Source organism: Candoia aspera, chromosome 2, assembly GCF_035149785.1.
Source record: "Candoia aspera isolate rCanAsp1 chromosome 2, rCanAsp1.hap2, whole genome shotgun sequence".
Lineage (NCBI taxonomy): Eukaryota > Metazoa > Chordata > Lepidosauria > Squamata > Boidae > Candoia > Candoia aspera.
Genome location: NC_086154.1, coordinates 53,955,610 through 53,983,407, shown reverse-complemented (window position 1 = coordinate 53,983,407; position 27,798 = coordinate 53,955,610). Strand labels below are relative to the sequence as shown.

Genomic DNA, 27,798 nt, shown 5'->3' with positions numbered 1-27,798 from the left:
CCAAACTCTGTTCTGCTATCCACCACATTACAAAGTAGCAGCTTACTAAACAAAGCAGTAGGTCTTTCCAAAAGATAAAGAGCTTGGTGTATTTCATCTCCAATGGAAAGATTAAGTAAGACATTTGGCCTTGTCTTTAGCCGCCGTGCAGTGGAAAACCAGAACACAGAAGATGCTCCATCCCTGTTAAGGAATTACCACTATTACACAAGGTCAGAGTTCGACTTAGAAAGAAAGGATTACAATTAATCTAGCGTGCTGATACCATCTGCACTACTATCTCTTCTGCAGAGGCAAAATTAGGAAATATTATGAAAAAGTACACTAATGAGAATTGCCCTAGGAAGCTATCTGCTTGCTCACCAGTTTCTGCTCGTACCACACCCTCGCTCTCCATTTAAAATACTTTAGCAATCCACGAGTCCTTTCATGTAGAACATGTCTGTCCTGTAGAGCTATAGTGTTCTGAAAAGCCAGAAGACACCAGACTAAGAACTGGCTTACAACGATACTCCTACATGCCTGTCTGAGCAATTCTAGATGGTACTTCAGGGTGGCAAATCCTCTTTTCCCACCAAGTCTTTCTCCTTCTCCCCTTCTTCTGCAAACATTATTTGGCTAATATCTGAACACATCCAAAACACATCCCTGCTTACATTACCCTTCCTTAGTTCTTCTCATGTCAATTTTTTCCCTCTAATGCCACCACTATTCATAGCAACTGGATATTAACAGCTGAGAAGCAAAAAAGCTCTATCAAAAATGAGAGAACATGTGGGATCCAATCTATAATTTTAAAAAAGGAGAAGTAATTATGATGCATATTTAAAATGTTGCTTGCTGAAGACAAGAGGAAAAAATGATGCTAATGAAATCTTCAAGCTGAATTCTTGATTTTGAAGCCTAAAGCACTTCAGGGAAGGCGGGGAGGGATTCTACTGTAGCAACGGCACCAGTAAGGAAGCTGAGTCAGAATTCCTCCTGGGGCTAACAAGAATGCAAAGCTGGAGAGAAAACTGCTCTGACAAGTTTGAAACACACATTGCATAAAAGTATTCTCTTCAGAAGTCAGCAAATACATTTTCTATGTTTTCACAGAATATCCTCCCCATTTTACCAGACTCTTATATGTAAAGGCTTTCCTGCAAATCAACTTTATCCGTGCATCCAGCTGGTGGAGCAGAGAGTCTGGGAGGCACAAAGAAAGGCAGGGCAATCAGAACTGGGCTGAAAAAATCTGAATAGCCACTAGACAGCAGCAAAGGGTTAGCGCTTAGGTCTGTTTCTGGTGAAAATCACTATAAACCCTGGCACTATAGAGGAGAAACATAAATGACATTATATCTTATAAGTTATCAACATCATGCATGTATACAAGCACTAACCCTTTGCTGCTGGCTCCAGAATGTGTCTATAATTCACAAACCCATGAAATCAGGGTGAGTACTTTTTGTGTTCCATTCATTCCCCCTCACAGAACCTTCACTAGCTTGCATGCAAGCCAATATTTTTTCTTCTGTAAAAGTAAGATTTATTTGGTAATAGAAACCCTAATTAAGCGAAGGCACAAATGAGAATCCCTGCTTGATTGAGGCTGATATCCTATACCAATTGACCAGGGAGTCGATGTAGGAGGAAATTCAATGGGATTAATCTCTGAATTGTATAGAACTGAATTCTATACAAACAACAGCATTTTCCAACCTGATGTCCTCTGGTTGGGATTACTCCTATAATCCTCCAGCCTACTGGCCAGGAATTATGGAAACTGAATCTGAACCTATGTGGTAGGAAACCGATGTATAGGACTGCCCTGTTAAAGAAAAACAGAGCCATCCATTAATGGCTTAAAAGTCAGAAACACATTCTTGTGTTTCTAAATATCACAAAAAATTACAGCCAGCCATAGAGCAACATGACTGATCACACTAGCCACAGTCCTTCTCCTGGAGTAGCAAGCTGATTATGGTACCTTTACTAAAGCTACAAATGCAACACCTTTCAGCGAATTGCTACCATAAGGAAACCTCACTGAGTTAAGAAATAAAAGTCAGATTGTTAACCCTGATTTTCTAACTGCCTTTCAGTTGTCAATATTGCAAACAAAGTAATTTTTAAAAAAGGGAAGCATAATTACCAATATCTTAAAACTTTCTTAAATTCTATCATGGTCCAGTATAAAATAATAGAAGTAACCATTACTGCTCTAATTTTTAAAATTTCTTTCATATAAATAAGCCCATGCTAGACACAGTATTATGTGGCTGGACTCATGAGTAAACTTTCATATTACAGGAGTTAGGAAAGTCATCTGTCACCTTTAAAAGTTTATATTAGAAAACTGAGTCATTCAGCATAAGTGCTAGTACAGACTCTATCCATGGTGAGATTGTGTTTTCACATTCCACTTGATATTTTTTATTAAAATGCGGCATATTTTTAAAAGAAGAGGCAGACAGCTTTATCCAGAAAGTGAAAAACCTGTACAAATTACCTGTTAAAAACACATAAGTTCAAATGTGCCAGTTCACAATATGTATATACCTACAGAATTCCAGAGTCCGGTTTATCTCTGCAATCAAAATGGTTGGGTGTTGCTGCTTTTGCTTTGCGAGACAGATGGAATTAGATACTGTGTTAAAGATATTAATATGCAAAATTACTCATATTTTCTGGTAAGAATTTACAACCTCATCAGAGACCTACGAAACATGAAAAAAAAGCCATCTAATTCCCTTTTGTTTTAATTCCCTTTTTATTACTACATGGGAGATTCTGAAGATAGGTATTTACAAGTGCAAACATGAAGCTTAAAGCATGTTTCAACTAGGGAATCACTGCTTATGAGGGACACAGTAATAAGTAGCTCAGCAACCTAAAAATGAGAGTCTCTAGGTTCCAGCAAGCATATCTTCCAGGACATATCCCTGCACCCTTTTTGTTTAAAAAAGTTGCTTGGGGAGACTGCAATTTGAAGCAGTGAACTACAAGGAAGGAGAAATCTAGCCCTTTCTCTGCCTATCCTACAGTATTTAAAAGTCCAAATCCCTCCCAACACAGTCTGAACAAATAGCTGCAATTTTATACCCCCTCAAAGAAGTTGAACTCTCCACTTGATATATCATTCAAAAGGCAATCATGTTCTAAGATATTTGTTTTTTTTTAGCTCTGTTTCTGGTGAAAATCACTATAAACACTGGCACTATAGAGGCAAAACATAAATGATGTTACATCTTTTAAGTTATGAACATCATGCATGGATACAAACTCTCAAAATAACAGAATTATCACAATTCAAATCTAAGGAAAACAAATCAGTGTTACAGTGATCCAAGTCTCTGCTTTGACCACAGATGTAGAGGAAGCTGAAGTTGAACAGTCCTTTGGTGACTTGCAACAGCTTGTTGACACAACACCAAAAAAAGGAGAGATGTCATACCAATTATAGGAGACTAAAGGGCTGAAGCTGGAAGTAAAACAGCATCTGAAATAATGGGAAAAGTGGGCCTTAGTATATGACATAAAGCAGGAGGCAGACTAATAAAATTCTGAAAGAAAAGCCAACAGTTTCTTCCAACAAGGTAAAAGACAACTCTAGATATTGACGTCAGTGGATGGACAACACCAACATCAGTTTGATTATAAACTCTGCAAGCAAAGATGTAGAAGCTCCATTCAGTCAGCCAAAACAGATCACAAGAGCTGCAAAATTACAACTTAAACTATAGAAAACAAATAAAATTATCAAACAATATTGTAGCAATATTCCATATGATTAGGAAGATTATAAATTTAAAGGATTAAACTTGATAAATAAATTGTCTGAATAATGCTGAGCTAAAATTTGTGACATCATTAAAGATGAAGAAAAAAAAATATCTCAAAGTGCAGAAAGCAAAAAAGACAAAACGGTTTTGTACTAACCCATTGCAAATGGACACCTGGCCCAACTAAACATTGAATTCTTTTCTTTTGGGACTAATGGACAGGCAACTAGAAAAAAGTCATGGAACTTCGTTTTTATATATGACAACTCCCAGTTCCTATTTTAAATTCTACATGTAAAGGTGATGGATCTACCTGAATATACTTTGTTCTGTACTTTGGTATATTTATATCTATTTTATCCTTTTGTTATTTGACACTGGGTTGTATCTTGATACAATGAATTGACTAATCAATAAATTAATTTAAACTGCATGAATTTTTTATTCAAAGAGCAAAATCAACATCATCTTCTGTTGTTGTTTATTCGTTTAGTCGCTTCCGACTCTTCGTGACTTCATGGACCAGCCCACGCCAGAGCTTCCTGTCGGTCGTCAACACCCCCAGCTCCCCCAGGGACGAGTCCATCACCTCTAGAATATCATCCATCCACCTTGCCCTTAGTCGGCCCCTCTTCCTTTTGCCCTCCACTCTCCCCAGCATCAGCATCTTCTCCAGGGTGTCCTGTCTTCTCATTATGTGGCCAAAGTATTTCAGTTTTGCCTTTAATATCATTCCCTCAAGTGAGCAGTCTGGCTTTATTTCCTGGAGGATGGACTGGTTTGATCTTCTTGCAGTCCAAGGCACTCTCAGAATTTTCCTCCAACACCACAGTTCAAAAGCATCGATCTTCCTTCTCTCAGCCTTCCTTATGGTCCAGCTCTCACAGCCATATGTTACTACGGGGAACACCATTGCTTTAACTATGCGGACGTTTGTTGTCAGTGTGATGTCTCTGCTCTTATCTATTTTATCGAGATTTGTCATTGCTCTTCTCCCAAGGATTAAGCGTCTTCTGATTTCCTGACTGCAGTCAGCATCTGCAGTAATCTTCGCACCTAGAAATACAAAGTCTTTCACTGCTTCTACATTTTCTCCCTCTATTTGCCAGTTATCAATCAAGCTGGTTGCCATCATCTTGGTTTTTTTGAGGTTTAGCTGCAAGCCAGCTTTTGCACTTTCTTCTTTCACCTTCATCATAAGGCTCCTCAGTTCCTCTTCGCTTTCAGCCATCAAAGTGGTATCATCTGCATATCTGAGATTGTTAATGTTTCTTCCAGCAATTTTAACTCCAGGCTTGGATTCCTCAAGCCCAGCATGTCGCATGATGTGTTCTGCGTACAAGTTGAATAGGTAGGGTGAGAGTATACAGCCCTGCCGTACTCCTTTCCCAATCTTAAACCAGTCCGTTGTTCCGTGGTCTGTTCTTACTGTTGCTACTTGGTCGTTATACAGATTCTTCAGGAGGCAGACAAGATGACTTGGTATCCCCATACCGCTAAGAACTTGCCACAATTTGTTATGGTCCACACAGTCAAAGGCTTTAGAATAGTCAATAAAACAGAAATAGATGTTTTTCTGAAACTCCCTGGCTTTTTCCATTATCCAGCGGATATTGGCAATTTGGTCCCTAGTTCCTCTGCCTTTTCTAAACCCAGCTTGTACATCTGGCAATTCTCGCTCCATGAATTGCTGAAGTCTACCTTGCAGGATCTTGAGCATTACCTTACTGGCATGTGAAATGAGTGCCACTGTTCAATAGTTCGAACATTCTTTAGTGTTTCCCTTTTTTGGTATGGGGATATAAGTTGATTTTTTCCAATCTGATGGCCATTCTTGTGTTTTCCAAATTTGCTGGCATATAGCATGCATTACCTTGACAGCATCATCTTGCAAGATTTTGAACAGTTCAGCTGGGATGCCGTCGTCTCCTGCTGCCTTGTTATTAGCAATGCTTCTTAAGGCCCATTCAACCTCACTCTTCAGGATGTCTGGCTCTAGCTCACTGACCACACCGTCAAAGCTATCCCCGATATTGTTATCCTTCCTATACAGGTCTTCTGTATATTCTTGCCACCTTTTCTTGATCTCTTCTTCTTCTGTTAGGTCCTTGCCATCTTTGTTTTTGATCATACTCATTTTTGCCTGGAATTTACCTCCAATGTTTCTAATTTTCTGGAAGAGGTCTCTTGTCCTTCCTATTCTATTGTCTTCTTCCACTTCCGCGCATTGCTTGTTTAAAAATAATTCCTTATCTCTTCTGGCTAACCTCTGGAATTTTGCATTTAATTGGGCATATCTCCCCCTATCACTGTTGCCTTTTGCTTTCCTTCTTTCTTGGGCTACTTCTAGTGTCTCAGCAGACAGCCACTTTGCCTTCTTGGTTTTCTCTTTCTTTGGGATGTATTTTGTTGCCGCCTCCTGAACAATGTTGCGAACTTCTGTCCATAGTTCTTCCGGGACCCTATCTACTAAGTCCAGTCCCTTAAATCTATTCTTCACCTCCACTGCATGTTCCTGAGGGATATTAGTGAGCTCATATCTAGCTGATCTGTGGGTCTTCCCTAAGTTCTTTAGTCTGATCCTAAATTGTGCAAGAAGAAGTTTGTGATCTGAACTACAGTCAGCTCCAGGTCTTTTTTTACTGACTGTATAGATGTCCGCCACCTTTGGCTGCAAAGGATGTAGTCAATCTGATTTCGGTGTTGTCCATCTGGTGAAGTCCACGTATAAAGCTGTCTCTTAGGTTGTTGGAAGAGAGTGTTTGTTATGCAGAGTGAGTTGTCTTGGCAAAATTCTATCAGCTTATCATCTTCTAGTGAGGACATAAAGTCATAAATTAGTTCTTCCATTTACTGCAAGGATGGTCTTCCTATGGCCTTCCACAGACGCTACTGAACCATACCTTCCAGCAACCCCAGCTACCACAATCAGTAAGTGAGGGATGCACAGAGTTCTAGCTCATCAGTATCTGAACAGCCATATATTCTCCATTTCTCAGTGATTGTGTTATATATCCTATGTGGTATCTTTAGAAGAGTTTGCAGAAAATATCCATTTAATAAAGATACAGGTACTCTTTGCTTAAAAACCACAATTGGGACCAGAATTTTGGTCGCAAAGCACTATGGTATTAAGCGAATCTGACCCAACTTTATGACAATTTTTCAGCGGTCGTTAAGCAAAATCATGGTTCCCCATTGATTTTGCTTGCCAGAAGCCAGCTTGGAAAATTGAAAATGGCAATTACATCACTGCAGGACACTGCAACGGTCATAAATGCGAAGACCAGTTGTAAGTCAGGTTTTAATACTGTCATAAGTCCAAACCATCGCTAAATGAATGGTCATTAAGCAAGAGCTACCTGTAATTGCTTTTAAAGTGTGGCTAACATTTTCCTGTTACTGCTGCTGCCCTATGGAACAGCACCGTCCCTGAGATCTGCATGGCCCCGACCTTACTGTCCTTCAGGAAGGTCATAAAACCTGGTTTTCAGCAAGCCCAAGGCCATGGGGTTTTGTGAACCCACAAGGGTAGCACTTCGGTTCTTTGCAAGGCAGGGAAAAGGGGGTCTTGGTAGCAGAGCCAGGGGACCTCTATCTATTCTTTATCACTTACAAGTTGTCTGGTTTTCCCATTACCCATATTTTCACCCCACACAGCAATTGGGAAATAAATTCCCACTGAAAATCTTTATTGTGGGGAAACAAGGTGACACTCTTTAAAAAGGTGCAACTGGATTTCATAGTTCTCACTACTGTAAGCTTAGCCTTTGCTTTGTGCAAGTTCCAAATCATTGTTCGAGAGAAGCGTATACCTAGATACACAAGTGTCTGAAGGATGTGGTCAAACAAGAGAAGACAGCAGCCACACTAGTGCAATCAAAGCTCTGCCTGTTTTTTTATGTGTCGCACATGCTTTTGACCATACTCTGCAGACAGCCCTGCCCAGATATTTAAAGCAGTTCACTGATTCTATTGTGCCATAATTCAACAAGCATGGGTTCAATTTTTTCAGATCTCTGACAAAGACTACAGTCTTTACCTTGGAGCAATAAAGGTAAACTCTTAAGTTTTCCCCCAGAGTTTTTCTTGCCTAGGTGTACTATTGTCCATTGAAGGGCAACTATCCATCAAAACCAGTCAGATTAAACAACCAAAACTGAGTAAAATGTAATTTGTTCTTGTCCCTGAAAACAGTCATGATCGTCTTACCGCTAGGAAGAGAAAAATGGTTGGGCAAGACAGATGGGGATGGGGGGAGGTTCCCCTTAGTACAGATCACAGTGCCCAGCTAAACTTAAAAATTGCTCAGAAGGGACAGACATAGCAAGGACAGAGGGGAGGCCACCATGAAATCCCAGAACTAGAGGCCAAATCAGGAAGTTGAAGAAACATCCCAGAAGGCAGTTGTGGCAACCAACTTCCAGACTGTGGCCAAGAAGATTATTTGGACCCATCCAGGTAGGTAGTCACAGGAGTCAGGCTCGACTCCTGGAACTCACAGGGGGTTTTGCTATCATATCAGACTTGGTCTCTCACTGATAGGACAGAACAGTGGGAACCACTCGCTACAAGAAACTGAAGCAGCTTTACTTTGAAGGCAGGAACGAAATGAAGGCTTATCAACAGTCTGTGGTTGGGGAGCAGGGTGCAATCTCCTCCAAAACAAATGGAAAGATCATACTAAAACTGTGGAGGAGTTTTGAAAAGGCTTCCACACTTCCAAGGAAGGGAAAAGGAACTGTCATTGTCTTTTTCTCTATTTCAGAAGGGAATGACAGCTGATGCTAAAGGAAGAAAGACCCATCTTAGTCTGTGCAATAAAAACTACAACAATGGCAAATTCACAAAAATTTGGGAGATAATAGTCTTTACAACGGCATGAGGATTTTGATGGATGAATATATTTGTTGAACTTTGTTCCACTGTTAAGCAAACATGAATGCATAAAGACTATTACTGGGTTATTAGCAAATACCCATTCCTTGTTTTGATATTTATTCTTAAATAAATATAGGCGTGGATCTATTTTCATTTATATGATTTACTGTAGTCAGGACCAATATGACAGAGTTATACTTACACAAATCAACAGTATTTCTAGTCTTACTGGTTAAACCTTATTCAGTAAACTGTATTCAGTTTTAAAAAATGCATACCATAATCAGACTAATTATTTAGTTCAAACTATTACGCCCTTCAGCTAAGTTTATAAAAATGTACTATATATTTTCCTAGCACAGAAATGGGGCAGAATAAATATGTGCATTCTACTTTTGTTCATAAGTAACAAAACTCTATATAAACCAAATGATTCACATGTTCAGATCATTAAAAGCATGCAAAAGAAAAATCAGTAAATCAGAATTCTCATCTAACCCACCATCAGAGACGGTAAGAAATATTTTAGCAAAAGCCTGACTTTGCATGTTTTATTAACTCCATCCAGAACCCCTTTTCCCTCTCCATTCCTGCTAACAGCAATTCCTTTGTGAATGCTTTTTGGATTGGGAATAGAGCAGACAGGACAGCTGTAAGCAGCCATGCATCACTTGGATTCACAAAATATAGTCCTTTGGGATTAGCTAAGCTTGTAGTGTAAACCATAAAACAGTTAATTTATTATGGTCAGTGACTATATTACTAGATAACTGCAATTTACTTTACATGGGGTTGCCCTTGAAGACCATCTAGAAACCTCAACTGGTACAAAATGCAGAAGCTCTTGTGCAAATGGGGAGTTTCATTACTGACATATAACCCCACCGCTGCTATGGGAGGTACATTGGCTGGTGGTGTATTTACAAGTACAATCCTAGGAGCTATAGGATTCAGGGCCTGGGTATCTTCAAGACTGCCTTTCCCTGATAGATTGTGCTGCCCCTCCCAGTTTGAGTGATTAGAGAATACCAGCTGAAGGTCCCCCATCTACCGGGTCACAAAAGTGGACATTGAAAAAGCAGGGTTGGCTCTTTTCCAAAGGCTTGTAAAAAAAACCGGCTGTTCCAGAAGCCTAGACTCACTATGTTGTCAACCACAACTCTGATGGTTAAGTTTAATGTTTATAATATATAAATTCACTTACAATATTTGTTACTGCACTAGTATATTGTTACTGTTGCTCAATTATACAGTGCTTAGAGTCTTTTCAGACTGAAGCAGTTGATACATGTTATAAATACATTACTAATATTGAATAAAACTCTAGAGAGATTTTGAAACGGGGGGAATGGCACAGTGACACTAAAGTTAGCAACTTTATACTTTATGTAGTACATCTGTAGTATACCTTTAGTAGTACCTTTAGTAGCACAACTGTTATGTAAACCAGTTTTTAGCTTACAGAGTTGTGGCAAATGTTTCAATTTTGGTTTCTTCAATAAATCATAGTTAAACCCTGGCTTAGAGGAATCACAATCTCTTTTGTTCTCATTTAGCTATTTCAGATCATCGCACTAGCCACAGTTTGAATTAAGGCTATAAATCATTTATACATCATTCAGCTATAATCAAAATCTAATTACAGTTAGTCCTCATTTAGTGACCACAATTGGGACCAGCAACTTGGTTGTTAAGCGAAGCAGTCGCTAAGTGACTGCGAAGATCATAAATGCCAGGACTGATCATAAAGTTACATTTTCATCACCATCATAACTGCAAACAGTTGCTAAACCAGGAAATCCCTAAATGAGGACTACCTGTACAGCTGATTAAAAAGTTATGAAAAATAAGGCACCATTTTTTATTCACAACATGTAGAACATTTCTAACCAGTGGCAGAAACATTAAAACCATTCCCAGCCTCACCAAAAAATGGCAAATATAGTGCTATTTGTTTCCATCACTTTGTCTTATAAGATTGCAAACTCACATACAAAGCCAAGGTATTCTCGGTCCTTCAGCAATCTCTTACCTGCAGCCAGTTGTTCAGCACAATCATCTTGGAAAGATACCTCAGTCTTCTAAAATAACCTATAGCTTGGCTCTTTGAAATGCAAAACCAGAGGCCAAGCTTATTAATCCATTTCTTGGGAAAGCAAGAAAGAGAGCTTCTAATTGTCAGAAGCTGCATCAAGGAATCTGCACAGATGCTTCTTCCTTTCTTCCTCAGTGCATTTCTTAAACCTACTAGGTAAAGGTAAAGGTTTCCCTTGACATTAAGTCCAGTCGTGTCCGACTCTTAAACCTACTAGTTTATAGTAAAACTACAAAGGGGGGGGAGTTCTTTTAATAAAGCATGCTACAAATACTAGGCTTGATTTCTTATTATGACAGCATTATTTTTCCTTGAGTACCTATTGAAAACCTAAGTATGCTGTATCTGAAAACCTGGATCAAGGATAGCACAGACATTAATACCTAGGAATTCAAGCAAAATGTTTATGCATAGGCAGTATTGTCAAAAGCACATGCACTAGTAGGATTTGCTGAACTGTGCACATATCTACATTTACTTGTTTATTTGTTTATCTATCAAATTTGTCACCGCCCATCTCCTCCCACCAGAGGGACTGTGGGCGGTATAAGTTTGCCTTCTTGCTTGGGTACTGTGTGTGCAATTAAATCAAAACTCCATTCCTGCTCTAAAGATCTTACCAGCTTAGCATGTGACAAGCAGCAACAGGTGACAAAAAACAAATGGACAAAAGACCCAGTCAAAGCAACTGCAGTAATTGACTGGAAGGAAGCTATATTTGGTTTCCATTCCTGGTACTGAGAAGAATTTAATATACAGGAATTACAACATGTATTTAAAATATATTTTGTTACCCAGTTCCTGTTGTGTATAACAATTAGAAAACAGAATCCAAATGTCATAAGGTCCGTATAGTTAAAGCAATGGTATTCTCCGTAGTAACATATGGCTGTGAGAGCTGGACCATAAGGAAGGCTGAGAGAAGGAAGATCGATGCTTTTGAACTGTGGTGTTGGAGGAAAATTCTGAGAGTGCCTTGGACTGCAAGAAGATCAAACCAGTCCATCCTCCAGGAAATAAAGCCAGACTGCTCACTTGAGGGAATGATATTCAAGGCAAAACTGAAATACTTTGGCCACATAATGAGAAGACAGGACACCCTGGAGAAGATGCTGATGCTAGGGAGAGTGGAAGGCAAAAGGAAGAGGGGCCGACCAAGGGCAAGGTGGATGGATGATATTCTAGAGGTGATGGACTTGTCCCTGGGGGAGCTGGGGGTGCGACAGGAAGCTCTGGCGTGGGCTGGTCCATGAAGTCACGAAGAGTCGGAAGCGACTAAACAAATAAACAACAATCCAAATTTCATACAGCTCTTTCTGTTCCAAAACAAATTCCCTTAAATTAAAATTCCCTTCTCCACGTAACATTTTAATAATGAACTGAAGCTATATTTGAATTAACTTAGAGGAAGCTCTAAGTTCACATGACGGTTTCACTAATATCTTAATATGAAAACCATCAATCTAAGATCCAGAGGGAAATGTGGAACATCACGATCTTGAGCACCTTTTACCCCAACCAAGCTATTTCCTTATACATACAGAAGAACAGCTAACAGAAAAGTTTGGGAGTAGTCTCAGCTGCTACATATAGAGTTAAAACCTGAAAAGTGTGAAAGAGGAAAATATATTCATTGTGCCTATATAAATAACTTTATTCCTGTCCTGTCAGATTACTAAACTTCACATTACTGTGAGATGCTTAGTCTGTCTTGGAAGTAACAATACCTTTGCAAGTTTACAGCGAAACAGGTTTTGTAAAAGTGTTCTTCCCACATTCTGCTTACCCCTTCTGACTCTCAAAAGTATTAGCTCAGACTTTTATGAACTCATTCAAAACTAAAGGAACATGACATGCAAAGTGCAGGGAAATTCCATTGTCCTTGCAAACTGAGCAGGATGCAGGCTTATCTGAAGACAAACAGAGACTTATGAAGGCTCATCCGACCTCAGCTTTATTGCTGCTGTCAGAAAACTGAGCATAAACAAAGCGTATGGGCTCACAGTGGTATTGTTCAGCTTCCGAGAGCAAGGCAGCTGCTCACCAATCAAGAGAGCTTGCAAAGTACAAGCACTTTAACATAAAAACAACAGGAGCTGACAGTGCAATAGTGTTTGCTCCAAGTTTTATACCCAGTGAAGTATAAAAGTATATACACCAAGCCACAACTTGTGCTTTTTAATGGGGCTGGAAGGAACCTTTCTTCCTAATTTATAAGGACCTGATTAAGAATCTGTTGTTAAACAGTTGTTAAATTGACACTAAATCTATTAAAACATCAATCTGCTTTAACAAATCATGGAATTTTTGCAATTACGTTCAAATTAAATGAGCAGTTATAGGCAGCCAGATGTATTTTTTTCCTGCATAAAGGAAAATGTATGTATTATATTCAAAGTAATCCTATACAGAGACTTCTGTTTGTTAAAAGCTCTCCAATTGTATTAATCTAGGCTTTGTTTCATAAGGGTCCCTACTGATACTTTGTATCTGAACTGAAAAGGTTACTTTCAAAGCAGAAGCCAAATATAACTTATGTATAATAGATTGCAAGCCACGATTTATTTGAATATCCTTAAATATTTATGGCCCAGTCTTTAGGGGAACCTTAGAGAGCTTCCAGTGATAGATCCTAATTCTTTATTCCTTCCATATGCAATTTGTTACTGACAAGCTTGTTTGTTCTGTTGCTGAATCTGGAATATATTTCAGTGATATTCATTTTAAAATATGCTGTTGGACAGCCTGGAAAGTAAGTTTTTAATAGGCTGATGGTGACACCCCAGAAAGGGAAGACTTGGTTTGCCTGCTATCAATTGCTTTACTTGTGTTTTCAGTTCACTTTTGGGGCTAAACCTTGCAGGTTAGCTTTTTATAAGATAGATCCCTGTAATATATATGGTTAGGATCAAGATGAAATCTGTTAGCCTCCACTTTTGATTTATATGAGCAACTGTGGATATTTGCTGAATTTAATCCCTTGTTTAAAAAAAACAGCTTAAGAAGTAAACATTCTACTACAATCATTCTTCCTCCTCTTTTCTATTGCTGACTTATGTCAGTTCATGAAGAGGTACATCTGCTCTTAATCTTGAATATTTCTCTTCATTCCACTTCCTCTATTTCAAATACACAGGGTCAGTGTGCAGCAAAATGGCTGCTTCCATCATGGTGTTCTGGTCTTCAGCATTGTTTCATTTGGAAAAATATATCTGTGATTAAAAGATCAAACCAGTCTCAAACATGGAGATTTACTGAGGATCTGGACATTGAAATCATTTTAAGAGCCTATCTTCTACATCATCAATTCTACCACCATTCCTCTTTTTCTTTTTTCTTTTTTTGTAAAAAATGACTTTAAGAAGACAAACATAGATCTCCAATGTCTTTTCATTAATATTTGTAGCACTAGCTAACACCCAGAGATTGCAATCAATTTGAACAGTTGGAAGACTAGGCTGAGAGGAACAAGAGGGCCTTCAACAGGAAGAAATTTATTTTATTTATTAATCAAATTTACATTCCAACCCAAACAGAGGACTCTTGGAAGAAATGAAATAAAAAACATAGAACAAATAAAAGCCAAACACAGTGTATGGCCCCAAAAGCCCTCCAGAACGGTTATCTTTGGTTTCTTGCAGAAAGCAGACAATGTTGGAGACAGACAAATCTCAAACAGGAGATCATTTCAGAGGGCTGGCCCATCACCAAAAGACAGTACTTCCGGGCTTCAGTCCCCCTGGCCCCCTGGAAATGGGAGGACAACCAGCTGCTTCTCCCAGCAGGACTGAAGTGGAAAGGCCAATGTGAAGAAATGAGGCCCTGCAGGTACCTAGGCACCAAGCAATAAAGGACTTTATAGGTTAAAGAATTACATTTAAGGTATTACATTTATGGAAAAAAATATAGGGCACATATACAAGATGAGGGATTCATGGCTTGGAAGAACCACCCTGAAGGAGGACTTGACTATGATCATTGAAAAAAAGCTGAACACGTGACAGCACTGTGAGACAGTTGCCAGAAAGGCTAACACAATTCTGGGGTATGACAGAAGTCTTCTATCAAAGAGACATTAAGGTTTTTTCCCCTCTACTTTGCAGTGATGAGACCTCATCTGGAGTACTATATACACTTCTGGGCACTGCATTTTCTGATGGATATTGATAAGTTAGGATCGGGTGGGGGTGGGGGGGAACAAGCATGATACAAGAACTTGAGGACAAGAATTACCAGGACAGGCTGAAGGAACTTAGGATGTTCAATCTGGAAAGTGTTCAGATACATAAAAAGGTGTCAAAGGGAAGATGATCAGTTTTCACGTATTTTCCACTACCACAGAAACTAGGACCATAAATAATGGGTATAATTTGCAATTGTTTAGATTTTGTTTAAATATTTATTTCAGTCATTGACCAGCATTTACCATAGGACAAAAATAAAAGATTATATAAGATAAATACAAGAGAATAGAATAAAAAAGATAAATGGAATATATGGGTGAAACTTTATTAATTCAGGTAAATCACTTTGAACACTAAGGCTGTTAGCACTAAGGCTTCAGTGAAGAGACCAACAGAAATAAAGCTAGAAACAGATAAACAGGAATTAAGAGTTGTCATTATTACTAGACTTGAAGCAGGTTTAATCAAGTTAAACTGTTCCTAGTGAGGTCCTGTAGAATCTTGCTGGCTATTAAACAAAATAGCATCATTCTAAGAGAGTGCATCATGCTGATCAGCAAAAAGATATGAGATAGAAAGAGTCAGTATAGCCTGGTTATTGAATTAATGAACGTGTGATAAATTTCTTTTGCAGATCTTGATAGGATTGACTGTAAAGAACCACACGGGCTGTTGTTTCAATGGCTTTTGACTTACAATGAGAAAAGCATTCAATATAGGGGATTTACTAGAATCTCCCTTCCAGAAGAACAATTTGCAAAGCATTACAGTGTGCAAGTGTCAGAACTCTTTGGAATTAAGGTATGGTGACCATATTTAGATATCTAGCAAGCTTATGACTAGTAACTTGGTTGCCTGAAAAGACATCAGTAGGAATGAGTGTATGCTCATTTTGATGCTCCATATCAAATGTGTATTGTTTGAAGTTCTTCCTGGCCAAGTCATACTCCGCTAATATTAGTGCATGGGGAAAGAAGCCCTAGTGGTACAGCTTCTCCTCCAAACTTTTTTGCCATTTTGAGATAAAGGGATCACCTAACACATATGAAGTTAAGCTGACAGAAAGAGTAACAAGCTAACCAAAATCTGAAGATATTAATCCATGCATTGGCTTCAACTTTGAGTTGTGTTTAGGGAAAATAAGTTTAGTTTAACTACAAAGTTGTTCTATGTTTTTCCTGTCATGTTATCTCAAGCAAATACATAAACTATTTCAAATTTATTGTTGACACTAAGATTTCCAATAAATATCCTGAAATTATTGGTTTCAATAACTAAGCAATTGCCCGCGAATAGATGTCAGTTTAATTTCCCCCATTTTAAAGCTTGCAATTAGATGTGCATTTTGGTTTCAGTTACCAGTTGGAAATAAAAGTTTCAGAACCCAGTTCTTCTGTGTGTTCAACTTGAAATGTACTATTTAACTCCACTGAAACGTCTAGAATTTTTTGTTTTTGAGTATCTATTTTATCATATGGATCAAAAATGCTGCAAAATACATAAGGATAATATTAAGTTGTAGATATTATTTTAACCTTTTCTCTCATGAGAAGCTTATATTGGGGAAAAAGCCAGGATAAAAACAGTTCATAAATATTTTGGGGAGACAAAATAGTCTTCTTATAATATTATCACATTGTATAATTTTACTTATCCAGAAGCAGATTTTAAAACTTTGGAAGAAAGTGCTTCTTCGCATTTTGTCCAACTTTAATATTTAGTATTTAAGCCTTTTCCGTCTTGATGCTATTGGAACTTCTGAAACTCCATTCATATTAAGTGCCTGGGATACCATATTGGGTGTTTCTGAGCCCATTACTTAATTTTCATTCATTCAACTGAAAGGAATAGATGAAATCTATATTAATACAGCATTTATTAGACACTTCAGGAAACATTTAGAGTTGGTTACAATCTCCTAATAAGAAATGCAATTCAGGAATTAGAACATTAATTCATATAGTTCTGGCTAATCCCTCTGGATTCTAATATTCATAAACCTTTTGCAGTGATTTTGCAGTGATCAGTGCTTGTCAACTCTGTTGTGCATGCTATCCTAGGACAGATCACTAGTACATGAATTTATTAAAACCCCAAGGGCTGGTAAATTCTTTATGCACGACGAATGTGAGTAACCAAGAGAATTATTACATTGCATTGGATAACAAAGCTCTGACTTGTTAACTTGTACTCTCTGACAATGTAGCAAGGAAGATTATTTTCAAGTAATGTGCTTTGAATCCAGGGCAAATATGCAGTAGGGTAATTTCCTTGGTCACATGATTCCTTCCCAACCCAACAGAGAATTAAAACAAAAAGATAACTTTGGAGCTAACTTATAAAGCTGTTGTAATAAACAAGACTGAATAAAGGTTATATCCAAATGCAGCCACTATCCTGAAACCTTAGTCCCATCAGATCTGGCAGAGAAGGCATTCTGCAGGTCCTGCCTATCAGGGAACTACATTAGGCAGGTCCCAGGAGGCAGGCCTTCTCTGCCATGGCACCCACCTTATGGAACCTACTCCCCCAGAAGTGAGGTTAGCCCCATCCCTCTTAACATTCCACAAGTCTCTCCTGGCTAGGCCATCAGGCCTGGGAGTCCCAGGGGACCGGGGAGACCTTGCTATGGCTCCCTTAGAGCGGCTAACATCATCCTCTCTTCCTCTTGTGCTTTTTATAGTTTTTAATAATTATATATATAATTTTAATATTTTAATCAATATTTATTCACAATATTAAAATTAAAATTTTAATACATATTTTAACAAATATATAAAAAACATTCATTAAGTGTTGTATGCTGCCCAGAGTCACTTTTTTGTGAGATGGGCGGTCATGCAAATTTAATTAAATAAATATATAAATAAATATATTATGATGGGATTAGCCCTTAATTTAGTTAAGAATATGAGAAACTCAGTCATATTTCTCACTGTCATGAAGCCTGTTGCTGTATATATGATCTGTAGTTCATGTTGGGTGAGGCTGGAAAGTGACAATCCAATACATAGATATACATACTTGCTCACTGGAGAAGGGTAACCCAGTTTAACCCATTTTTTAAAAGAATTCCAACATCATTATGTTTAAAAGTTTTTGCCATTTTCTTAAACAAATTTTACCCCTGAGATACATCTTGGTTAAGTCTTAAACCTTGTAGTGACAGTTTACATTGTTCTTTCTTTATGCTCCTGTTACAAGACCCTTCCATAATTACATCAGATGTGATGGCAAGTGCCTTAACTAATTCTAGTTTAAGTCACGATAAGGAAAACACTCCGTTATCAAACCATGCCTACCAACCAAATTTACTTAATGATCAAGTCATAACAATGAAGGAAAAGAGCAAACAAATGAATAGGATAGCCTTATTTGTTAATGTCAATACAGTACAGTGACTTTAACAAGTGCAGTTTGGGATATATTTTAAAGGAGGAAGAAATATCAAAAGACTAAAATAATATGCTGATGGTTAAATTGAACGACTGCCACATTACACACCAGCAGCTATGTCAGCAGATATGAAGACATCTTCTGTTGAAGTTCATGGTTTGTTTTCTTTCACTTGGCAATCAATTATAAACTAACATATTTATGATTCAATCGACACACAGTCTCTGTGAGCTGGCATAATTATTTTGATCTGCATAGATCTTTCTCTCTCAGGAATCATGAAACTAAATCTAATGAGAACAGTGTGAACATTGCAGTAGAGTTATTACTTTGACATTTCAAATGCCTTATATTAAATCAAGTAACTCTATGTACAGATGTGTATAGAGCAGCAGTCTTACTAGATGTCAAACACAACAAAGTTTATTCATAATTCCACCATAACTGGTTTTACAACTTTCATATTGTGCAATAAAAAACCCTGCCATCACAAGCTATACTAATAAAGTTGACTCAACATCATTCTCAACCATTTAAAATGAGCAGAACATAAAAATAGAGAAAACAGAAGAACCTTATTTATTCCAAAATCTTTTTAGGTATACCTTGTTACTTCTAAACTCCCAATTTTTCAGCTTCAAAGAAGTATCTGGTTTTGGTTCAAGTATTACTGCACTAACAGAATAGGAGCTAATAACTTTTTAGGGGGTAAATAGTTCTGTATATTGTGGGCTCTAAAAATATAAACAAATACACATTTTCAACATACAATGCCCAAAAGTCATGAGACCTCATGTGACATCTTAACAGGTTTGACTTGTCTCCCAGTAACATTCTTTTTTTAAAAAATGATCAGCAGTCACTATCTAGGGACAATCTCAGTTTGTCAGTGTAAAGAATCTGAAGATTGGGTGTGGGCAAGCATTGTACTGATGGAGAATTCACCAAATCCCTAGCAAAGCAGATTCAGTTCTAAGCTATTACTCCCAGGCCAATTCTGTAATCATTTAAGATTCAAATATTATGACTGTACTGAAGAAATAACCAAAACATGCCTCATGGGGAAAAGAAGTTCTGGTTAAAGATTTTATGAGAAACTGATGAAAGAGGCATCCCCACATCAGTACAGTGATTGCCCACACCCAATTTGCAAATTCTTTACATTGACACTCTGATAAACTGAGATTCACAACTTTGACATCACAATTCTCTGCTGTCAGTGAAATGATAGGGCCCTTACTTCTATTTGGTGATATTACTGTGACCAATTTTTTATCCCTATTTGTTTTATTATGAAAATATTTCATTACATAGCAATGTTACTTTCTCTACCATTAATTTCATTTTTTTTAAGCCAGAAAGTTAAATGTTCCCAGAAGGTTCACCAAAATACTTACTTACCTGAATTCTTACTCAACTATAGTCTTTTTCCAAAAACTAGCAGCAGTTTTTATTTGGCTATGAGAAACGTTACAGACACAGTCACATTTTCATGCTGTTAAATAGACTGGAAAATGGACCAACTGTCTGTTTTAAAGCCTTGGTTTTTTTATTATTGCTGCTGCTCTTAAGCTTGATGCCCATTAGCATAATCACTGGGTATGATTCCTCATAAAGGAATCAGCATGGCGTTCCATGTTTCATTTCTGTCTTGTTTTGAAAGACCTTGGCAAGTGGTTCGACTGACAATAAGGACACTGTCCCCACCCACCCCCCAAAGCCCAAGGGTTTCTGTTCTGACTATACTAAATGAACAAGTTGGCATTTCCACACAATGTTTCGTGGAGAAGAATGCCTGCCTTTCAGTCATTTTTATACTATGCTACTGGAATTTTTAACAGTACAATATACTTACTGCTAGTGGTGTAAAAATGCTACACGATTCAATTTCTCATAGATATGCCACATGAAATAGAAAATAATTTAACCCTTTTTGCCTAAAAAACTTCAGTCATATTGTTTGCATCCCAAATTCGAAGAGCCTTCCTAGAAGTTGATGTGCTTTTGTGCAATACAGATTTACATTAGCTTTTAACTGTTTAATAACATTGTAATAAAACACAGAGAACTGGCTTCAGAAGTGATGCTCTACAGAAATGAGTTTTAAAACATTGGTCTATATTTTGAAAAAGGCTAAACACGGTCCAAAATATGTAATTTTACTTGTCACTGTCCCTATTGTTCAGATACATCTTTCCTCCTTTACTACCATTCTTTCTTAACAACAGCAACTCAACTACTGCTCTTTTTTAATACATCTGTATGACTTCTTAGGAAAACAAGGCAGCTACTCTACAGGGCAATTTATATGCTCTCTGTCCAGCAGGCCTCTAATCAGTTATTCATAATCTATGAGCCAGATGTTACTGTCCTATACACCAATACCTTTTTATTGAAGAGAGGGTGCTTCTTTTTGCAATAGTTCTGCATGACTTTCATATGTATCAAAAACCAGAGGGTGGTTTTTCACTAAAACAGGCAAAGAAAAGCTTGCACTCGTCTTTTAGTTTCTTACTCTAGAGGCAATGGCTACAGCTGGAATCTGAAGAACAAAGGCTGGGAATTAGAGGACAGCTAGGAACCTGGTCAGGTTGAACCTGGTCAGGTTGTACATGATTCAGCCCTCCCCTATTTCCAAAATGGATGTATCTTTATGTATAGAGAACTTTAGAACTCATATTGAACATACCAGTTATCAGATTAGAAGCTTTCTACTAACTGAAAGAAATGACGATATGGAACTGCATCCACTCCATGCAGAAAATACCTTACACTACCTTACTAGAAAAAAAAAAATCAAACTAAACAGCCAAACACCAACCAAAATGTTAATTTCTATTCCAGCTGGGAAATTTTGTTTCATTTAATTCAACTTTTAAAACCACATTGATTGACTGACTGATTTATAATATTTAGATACAACCTGTCAGCAATGCAATACAATACAATACAATATTTAGATACAATCTGTCAGCAAGGTACAAACATTTAAAAATATACTAAAAGGGGAAAAATTCTAAATACATGCATAATACAGCTCAGCACAGTTGGTACAGGGTTTAGTCTACCTGGGCGCAGAATGAAAGTTTCTAACTTACGTTTTTCATCATCGGCATGCACAAGTGATGCTGCTCTTGACAACACATCCAATGGAGTCTCCATTCCTGACTGGATCCTGAATAAGAAATAAATGTTGTATTATTTTCTCAGACAATAAAAGGAGGCAAATCCCTTTTTCATTAAGTTATCAGCTATCCATAGGAGCAGGTACTTTTTCATTTAGGCCTGTAGCACACAGGAGGTATTGACATCCACTAGTTATCAATCCTCTCTGTGCGTATTGCCTTGTTTACAAGCCACCCAGAGTTACCGTGCACCAGATGGGTGGCTACGTAAGGCTGTATAAGACACATTTATCTATAGGGTCGCTAGGAGTTGAAAACAACTTGATGGTACAGAGTCAATCAATCATATAAGACTTCTAAATAAATATTATCTCCCAAGAAAAACGAGGGGTGGGGGTGGGGCAATCAGGAGGTGAATCCCCAATACATCAATTTCCACATCCTATTATCTCATATTTCATTATTAATAACAGAGAAAGTAATTAAATATGGAGTGGCTTCTATCTCATGATTACTTGTGAATCTAAAAGGGCAAGTACCACACAGGTTTCTTTAATGAATAACCCTTTGCACCTAATAAAGGGGGAGATCTCTACCTTCTACAAGTCAATGAGAGGTGGCATTCATTAAAATCCAAGGAAAAACATGCTACTTTAGATCGGTAAAAAAGTACTTTAGAGCAGTTCTTAATTATGAGACTTTGTAAATAACATCAGTCCAAACTATAAAGGCAAAAAAGTAGCCCCCAAAATAAAGCTTGTAAAATAAGCCCCCCTGTAAAGCTTGTTAAATGAAACCCTCTGCTTTCAGGAATCCAAGTTAAATCACTGGTTCGCTATATCTTGCTTGTTTCTCCAAGTGATTCCTTAGAAAAACCATTCTTGATTACTGAATTATAGCAGTAATTGCATCCAAACTGCAGCACTATTGTCTTTATGCTTCTCCCTAAAATTGCTAGAAAGGAGAAGATGGTTCATTTATTAAATAAAGGATTGTCATCCCTTATTTAATAAATGATTTTATTACACTAAACAACCAAACCAAAGCAATCATAGTTTGTTGCTTTGGGAAACAACTGAATTCCAGAAATACTAGATGCCTGATGAACCAAATCTTCATTACTATATACAATATTCAAGTAAGACCGTTTAGTTAACGATCTAGGATAGTGTTCTCAAAAATAGTCTCGGATCTCTAAAAAATTGATGCTGATTACTAAGAATTTTAAGTATCTTCCCAGGACTACCAAAATGACAAAAATCCTCCTCTCTAAATATTTTCCCAACATACAAAGGCCAAGATTATAACCAAGACTAAATAAATTTAACATATTCTAGCAATGTTGTACTTACTTAGGCAAATCTATTTATACATATGACTTAATGAGAGCTTATTTCACATGAATAGTTTTATTAGTTCTACTGTTTACCATCTCATCTTAACTCTTACAGTATGGTCCACAGAAGATGGACTGATTTACTCATAGGTCATATCTTTAATTTGGACCATGATCACTTGGACTTTAAGGACAGGTTCCAAAAATATCATTAGTCTAGGTCTAAATTCCTAACTTCATCACCATCCTAGACCTGTAGATGTGTTGATCCAGAGTCAAGGTGGAGGTCAAGGATGTTCATGGAATTGATACCATATCCACATGCTGATTATATGTAGTTTAGAATGTAAGAAGAGAATATTGCAAGTTAAAGCAGTCTTCCCCAGCAGCCATCCTTAACCACGCTGGTCAGGAATTATGAGTACTAGACTAAGGCTGGAAGACAGACTTCAGAAAAGCCCCTTTGCATCTTCCTGACACAGCAGCTTAAAAATTTCAAACAAGGACCTACCAGAATGTTGTTTTCAAAGGCAAGCCCCAATACCATTCATTCACGTTTCAAAACTGAATTTCATGCCTGCAAGGACACTGTATCATGTCGAGACATATTGTATACTGACTACAGTATCTTACTATAGCTGACAACGTTCAAATTCTCACCCTAACCCTATTCAGTAACCATCTCTCATCCTCTAAGAGATCTACTACAAGGATGGTGTTGAAATCTTGAGGTATTTGGAAACTGGGGTTCTGATCCTTCCACCTTGAGATCTTTAGAGAAGAACCAGAATAGAAACAAAAAGAATAAATCACTACTCAAGGCATTAAAACAAATTACTTACATACACATGTCATATTTCAAACCTTCAAACAATTGCAACAAAGTGGCAAGAAGAGAAAATTAAAGCTGTTCAACAAATCTAAGTACAGAAAACATCACTATGTTGTATATCTTAAAAGACAAACTACACAAAATATCAATCACTTCATTTGCCCTGAATTTCATGGGGTTTTTTTAAAGAAGTAATCACCTTTTGGGATGCAATATGGTGTGGGACTCCAGCATGGGAGGCAGGAGTTCTAGTCTTGTGTCCCCACTGCAGTCCTAAGTGGAGTTTGCCCCACACATAGAGCACAAGACATGTACAGATGGAATTTGCACAGGCAAGAAATATATTGTTAATTTCAACTCTGAATTGGAATCCAGGAGAGAAGGAACAAACCACCAACCCTACCAGGGTCCTTATACAGGTAAAGGGTTTGCACTCAGTGTAGAGAAACAAAAGGGCAGACTTCTTTCTTAACTCACCTGCACTCTGATTATTCCAGATTATAAACCAGATATAGGCTAATGTACAGTGTTGCTGAGGGTGAGTTGTGAAAGATTCTGCTTCAGAACAGTGAAATGGACCATCAACTTTTCAGTTCTAGGACAACCAAAACATTATGATTTCAGAAAAAAATGATTGCTTTAGCAACTAAATCTGGAGGCCTACCTAGATATAGATATATTCAATGCAGGAAACACTTCTTGGTTTTCTTTGTTTTCCTTCTCCTTTTAAAACTGGCTAATCCAGCTTTCCCCAATGTTAATGTATTACAGATGCATGAACTTCAGCTCCCAGAATCCCACAATCAGCAGGGTCATTGCTGGAAATTCTGGGAGTTGAGGTTCATAGCTCTGGAGGGAGCAAGGCCTAATTTGTCAGAAATATTTGAGCAGGATGTGCCCTAAGACTGACAGCTAGGTTATGTGATTTTTTTATTTAAAAAATCCTATAAAACTACTAACAACAAATTGCCTGTAAACGAACTGCTAATTGTAGAGGATAAATCCTGAAAGAATTCCATTTTGAAACAAGGCTGATTAGTTCAGCTTTCTTTCCTTAAGGGACAGCATTTCATCATTTATCCAATCACCAGATGGAGGAGTCCACCAAAATCACTGTGCATAGGAAAAGGGAAATAAACAAGTAGCAACAAAAGCAACAAAGTCTTCTTCTCAGAACTTAACTGTGCAATAAAAAACACTACTATGTCTTCACTACAGACCTCATGGCCTCTGAGCTCTCTTTTCAAACACTGATGCCACACCACAACCTGAACATATGCAGAATTTAAATCATTACATCCCAGTTGTTGAAGAAAGGGGGACCCTCTACCTGCAGCCAGACCGGGCCAACAGACCCAATCTTGTAGGATCTGAATCAATCCATGGAGGTTTCAAAAGCCAGGAGATGCCACTTTGCATGGAGGTAGCAAAGCCCTGGGGTTGGGAGAGGGGAAATACACAAAGCCCTTTGGATGACTCTCTTCAGGGTAAAGCACCCTGCAGAAGGCAGCTGTCTAAAAAATCAAAAGGGCTCAAGAAAGAGCAGAAGCCAAGCCGACACTGACAAGTCCAAACAAGGCTACAAGAGACGTGTCATCCTGTAAGCACTGACAGGACACGGCAGAGATAATGGCAAGAGCCTGCAACTGCCAGCGTCTAGATGGACAAGACAAACAACTCCTGCAAAACTTCGCAAATCCGACCAAACTTGTCCATCACAGAAGTCTGCATACCAGCATGAATTCCCAGCCTTGCTAGTTCTTGCTAGCCAGCCACAAGTTCAGCCGCAAGCAGTGGATATCCAGGGCAGAAACCGCACATAACTCACGGTGGCTTTGTTTCTCTCCAGCTCGCTTCCAGCCTAACACTCGCTTGCACTTCTGAGTGTGTTCAGCATGTAAAGGGTGCTGAAAGCGGGGGGGGGGGGGGGGGAGGGGGGAGCGCAGTCGTAGGCGACTAGGCATCTCGCAAGAGAAAGCACAGAGAAAGAATGGGCAGCGCCCGAGAAAACCCTTCTCCCAAGAAAAAGCGCAAGAAGGGTTCCCTGGTTCAGGCCAGCGAGAACGAGCACTTTAAAGCTAAGACTCAAGGTGAACGGTTTTTTGCGCGGAGCAAATACAACACGGTAGTGAGCTACTAATCAGCGTATTCTGGAGTCGAGGATAAATTCACATCAGCAAAACAAACAGGAGAAAGGGGGAGGGGGGGACAATACGAAGCACGACATGTCCACTGCAAGTTCTCTCCCATCCCCCCTGCCTCCGTTCTCCCAGATTTCACTTTTCCAGAGTGCAGACACACGAAGTCTAACACGCGATTTTTCCCACTTGCAGCCGGGAATTAATGTTCATTTTTTTATTCACCTCCAGTGCTTTACTCACCTAGAGAAGTCAACGCTTGGACGGCTTGGAGCAGGCGGCAGGTCCAGAAGCAACCCACCCCCCGCCCCCCTCCAAGCACAGGGCCCGTTTAAAGGCGGTCAGGGCAGGCTCCGACCCCCAGCGCCGAGCTTCCTACAGGGTCCACCAAGCGCCTACGAGCATCCTGCCAGTGCCGCACGATTATCAACAGCCCTCCAGCAAAGCTGCCGCACCGCGGGTACGGCGAGGGGCTTCGCCAGCTCAGGCTCCCGCTGTTGTCCTCCTCACTCACCAGTTTGCACGAACTCCGCGCTACTCGGTCGCGCCCCCCCTGCAAAGCCGGGCCGAGCCGGGCCAGGAGGGGGGCGAAAGTCGGCGCGCTCCCTGCCGCGGTCGCTCCGAGCGTTCCTCGTTTCTCCAGCCGCCAAGCTCGGTTGCGCGGGCTCCAGCCGGGAAGCGCCCTGCCTGCTGATTGGGCAGAGGGTCGGGCGGCTGGTTCCCAAACAATGAGAGCCTTGCAGATTCAGCAGCCGCGCTCGGAACCGCTCGGCGCGCGCCGCGGTGCACTAGCCCAGGGAAGAATTCCAAGAATGATGGAATTCTCTTCCTAGCAGGTGGGGAGAGCCCTGCTGCCCCATTGGCTGCGGAGCTCGTGAGATCAGCCTACATTAGGATAATAAGTCCATGACATCACATCCTCAGCAGGTAATATCGAAGCCGGAGGTGGGAGGAGGGACGGCTGAGAGAGAAAATGAATAAAATGTGTCCCAGTGGAAGCCCGAATTTAGAGACGGGGGCGGGAAGCGTTCCTCATTGTCTGCCCTCCGCCGCCTCCTTCAGGGCGGAGAGTGCACGGCGCCCTGGGTCGCAGCTGGCATTCTCCCCCACCCACCCGCTACTCGGCTACACAAAGCAGCAGCCAGGCTGTTAGTCTGTCGCAGCCGCGACTCTGACCGGGAGTAAAGCGACGAGATTGGAGCCGCTTGCCCGGAAGAAGCCCGCTAAAGTGGCAGGCGGGCTCCTAATGAGGGCATAATAGGCGGCCACGAGCGACAGCCTCTGTGTGTGCTCCGAGCGATTCCCGCCGAGTGACGGTCAAATCCCGAGAGGAGGAGTAATTGGTTTCGGTACTGTAATTCCTAAATCACCTGGAATTATCTTCGTTTCCCTCCCTGGACGATTAGCTTTTTTTAAACCGACTGCCTTGTATTGCTCATCTAGACAGCAAAACTGGAACGACCAAGGGCTTCCTAAGATCTGCACCAAAATCATTTCCCTTAAGGGTCAGTGCTTTTCAACAATCCCTCTTTTTTACCAAAACTTTTGAAAAAGAATCTGTGTCTTCAGTTAATATTGTATGTTATACTTTATGAATAATCTTGGAAATCAGATACTGTACAGAAACAAAGCCTTTGAGAAATATGTCAGGCAGAATACACCAAGTTTACCAAATTTCAATCTGGCATTGCTGCATGTTTACTACTAATGAAGCTGTCATCAAAACATTGCTGTGGAAACAATGTGTGAAGTCAGTTTACTCTGGAAGAGAGACACAAACATCTTCCTCAGAATTGTTGAAGTATCCAGGAGTTATTTGTTCTCTCATCAAATAAGTGAAGCCATTAGTGGACAGTGGCAGACTTGGACCACTGAATGGAGCACCTCTGCACAGGTCTCAGCCACTGAGACATACTCCGCTTCAGTAGCTGAGTGTGCCAATATAGTCTGTTTGCGACTAGTCCAGCTCACAGCCCCTCCCCCAAACAAACACATTCCCACCAGTGGATTTGCGATCAGTTGCATCCTCTGCCCAATCTGCATC

General features: G+C 39.3%; 1 protein-coding gene across 1 annotated transcript in view; it reads right to left on the bottom strand.

Moving 5' to 3' along the window:
* The window catches only part of VGLL4 (vestigial like family member 4), a 96,466-nt gene extending 69,950 nt beyond the window's left edge, over nucleotides 1-26,516 (bottom strand). The window contains exons 1-2 of the mRNA XM_063291845.1: nucleotides 26,269-26,516; nucleotides 21,422-21,498 (exon numbers count right to left, since the gene is read on the bottom strand). Of these exons, the coding sequence (XP_063147915.1) occupies nucleotides 21,422-21,485 (64 nt within the window). The 5' untranslated portion in view covers nucleotides 21,486-21,498; nucleotides 26,269-26,516. The remainder of the gene's footprint in view (nucleotides 1-21,421; nucleotides 21,499-26,268) is intronic.
* Nucleotides 26,517-27,798: the final 1,282 nt, after the last annotated feature.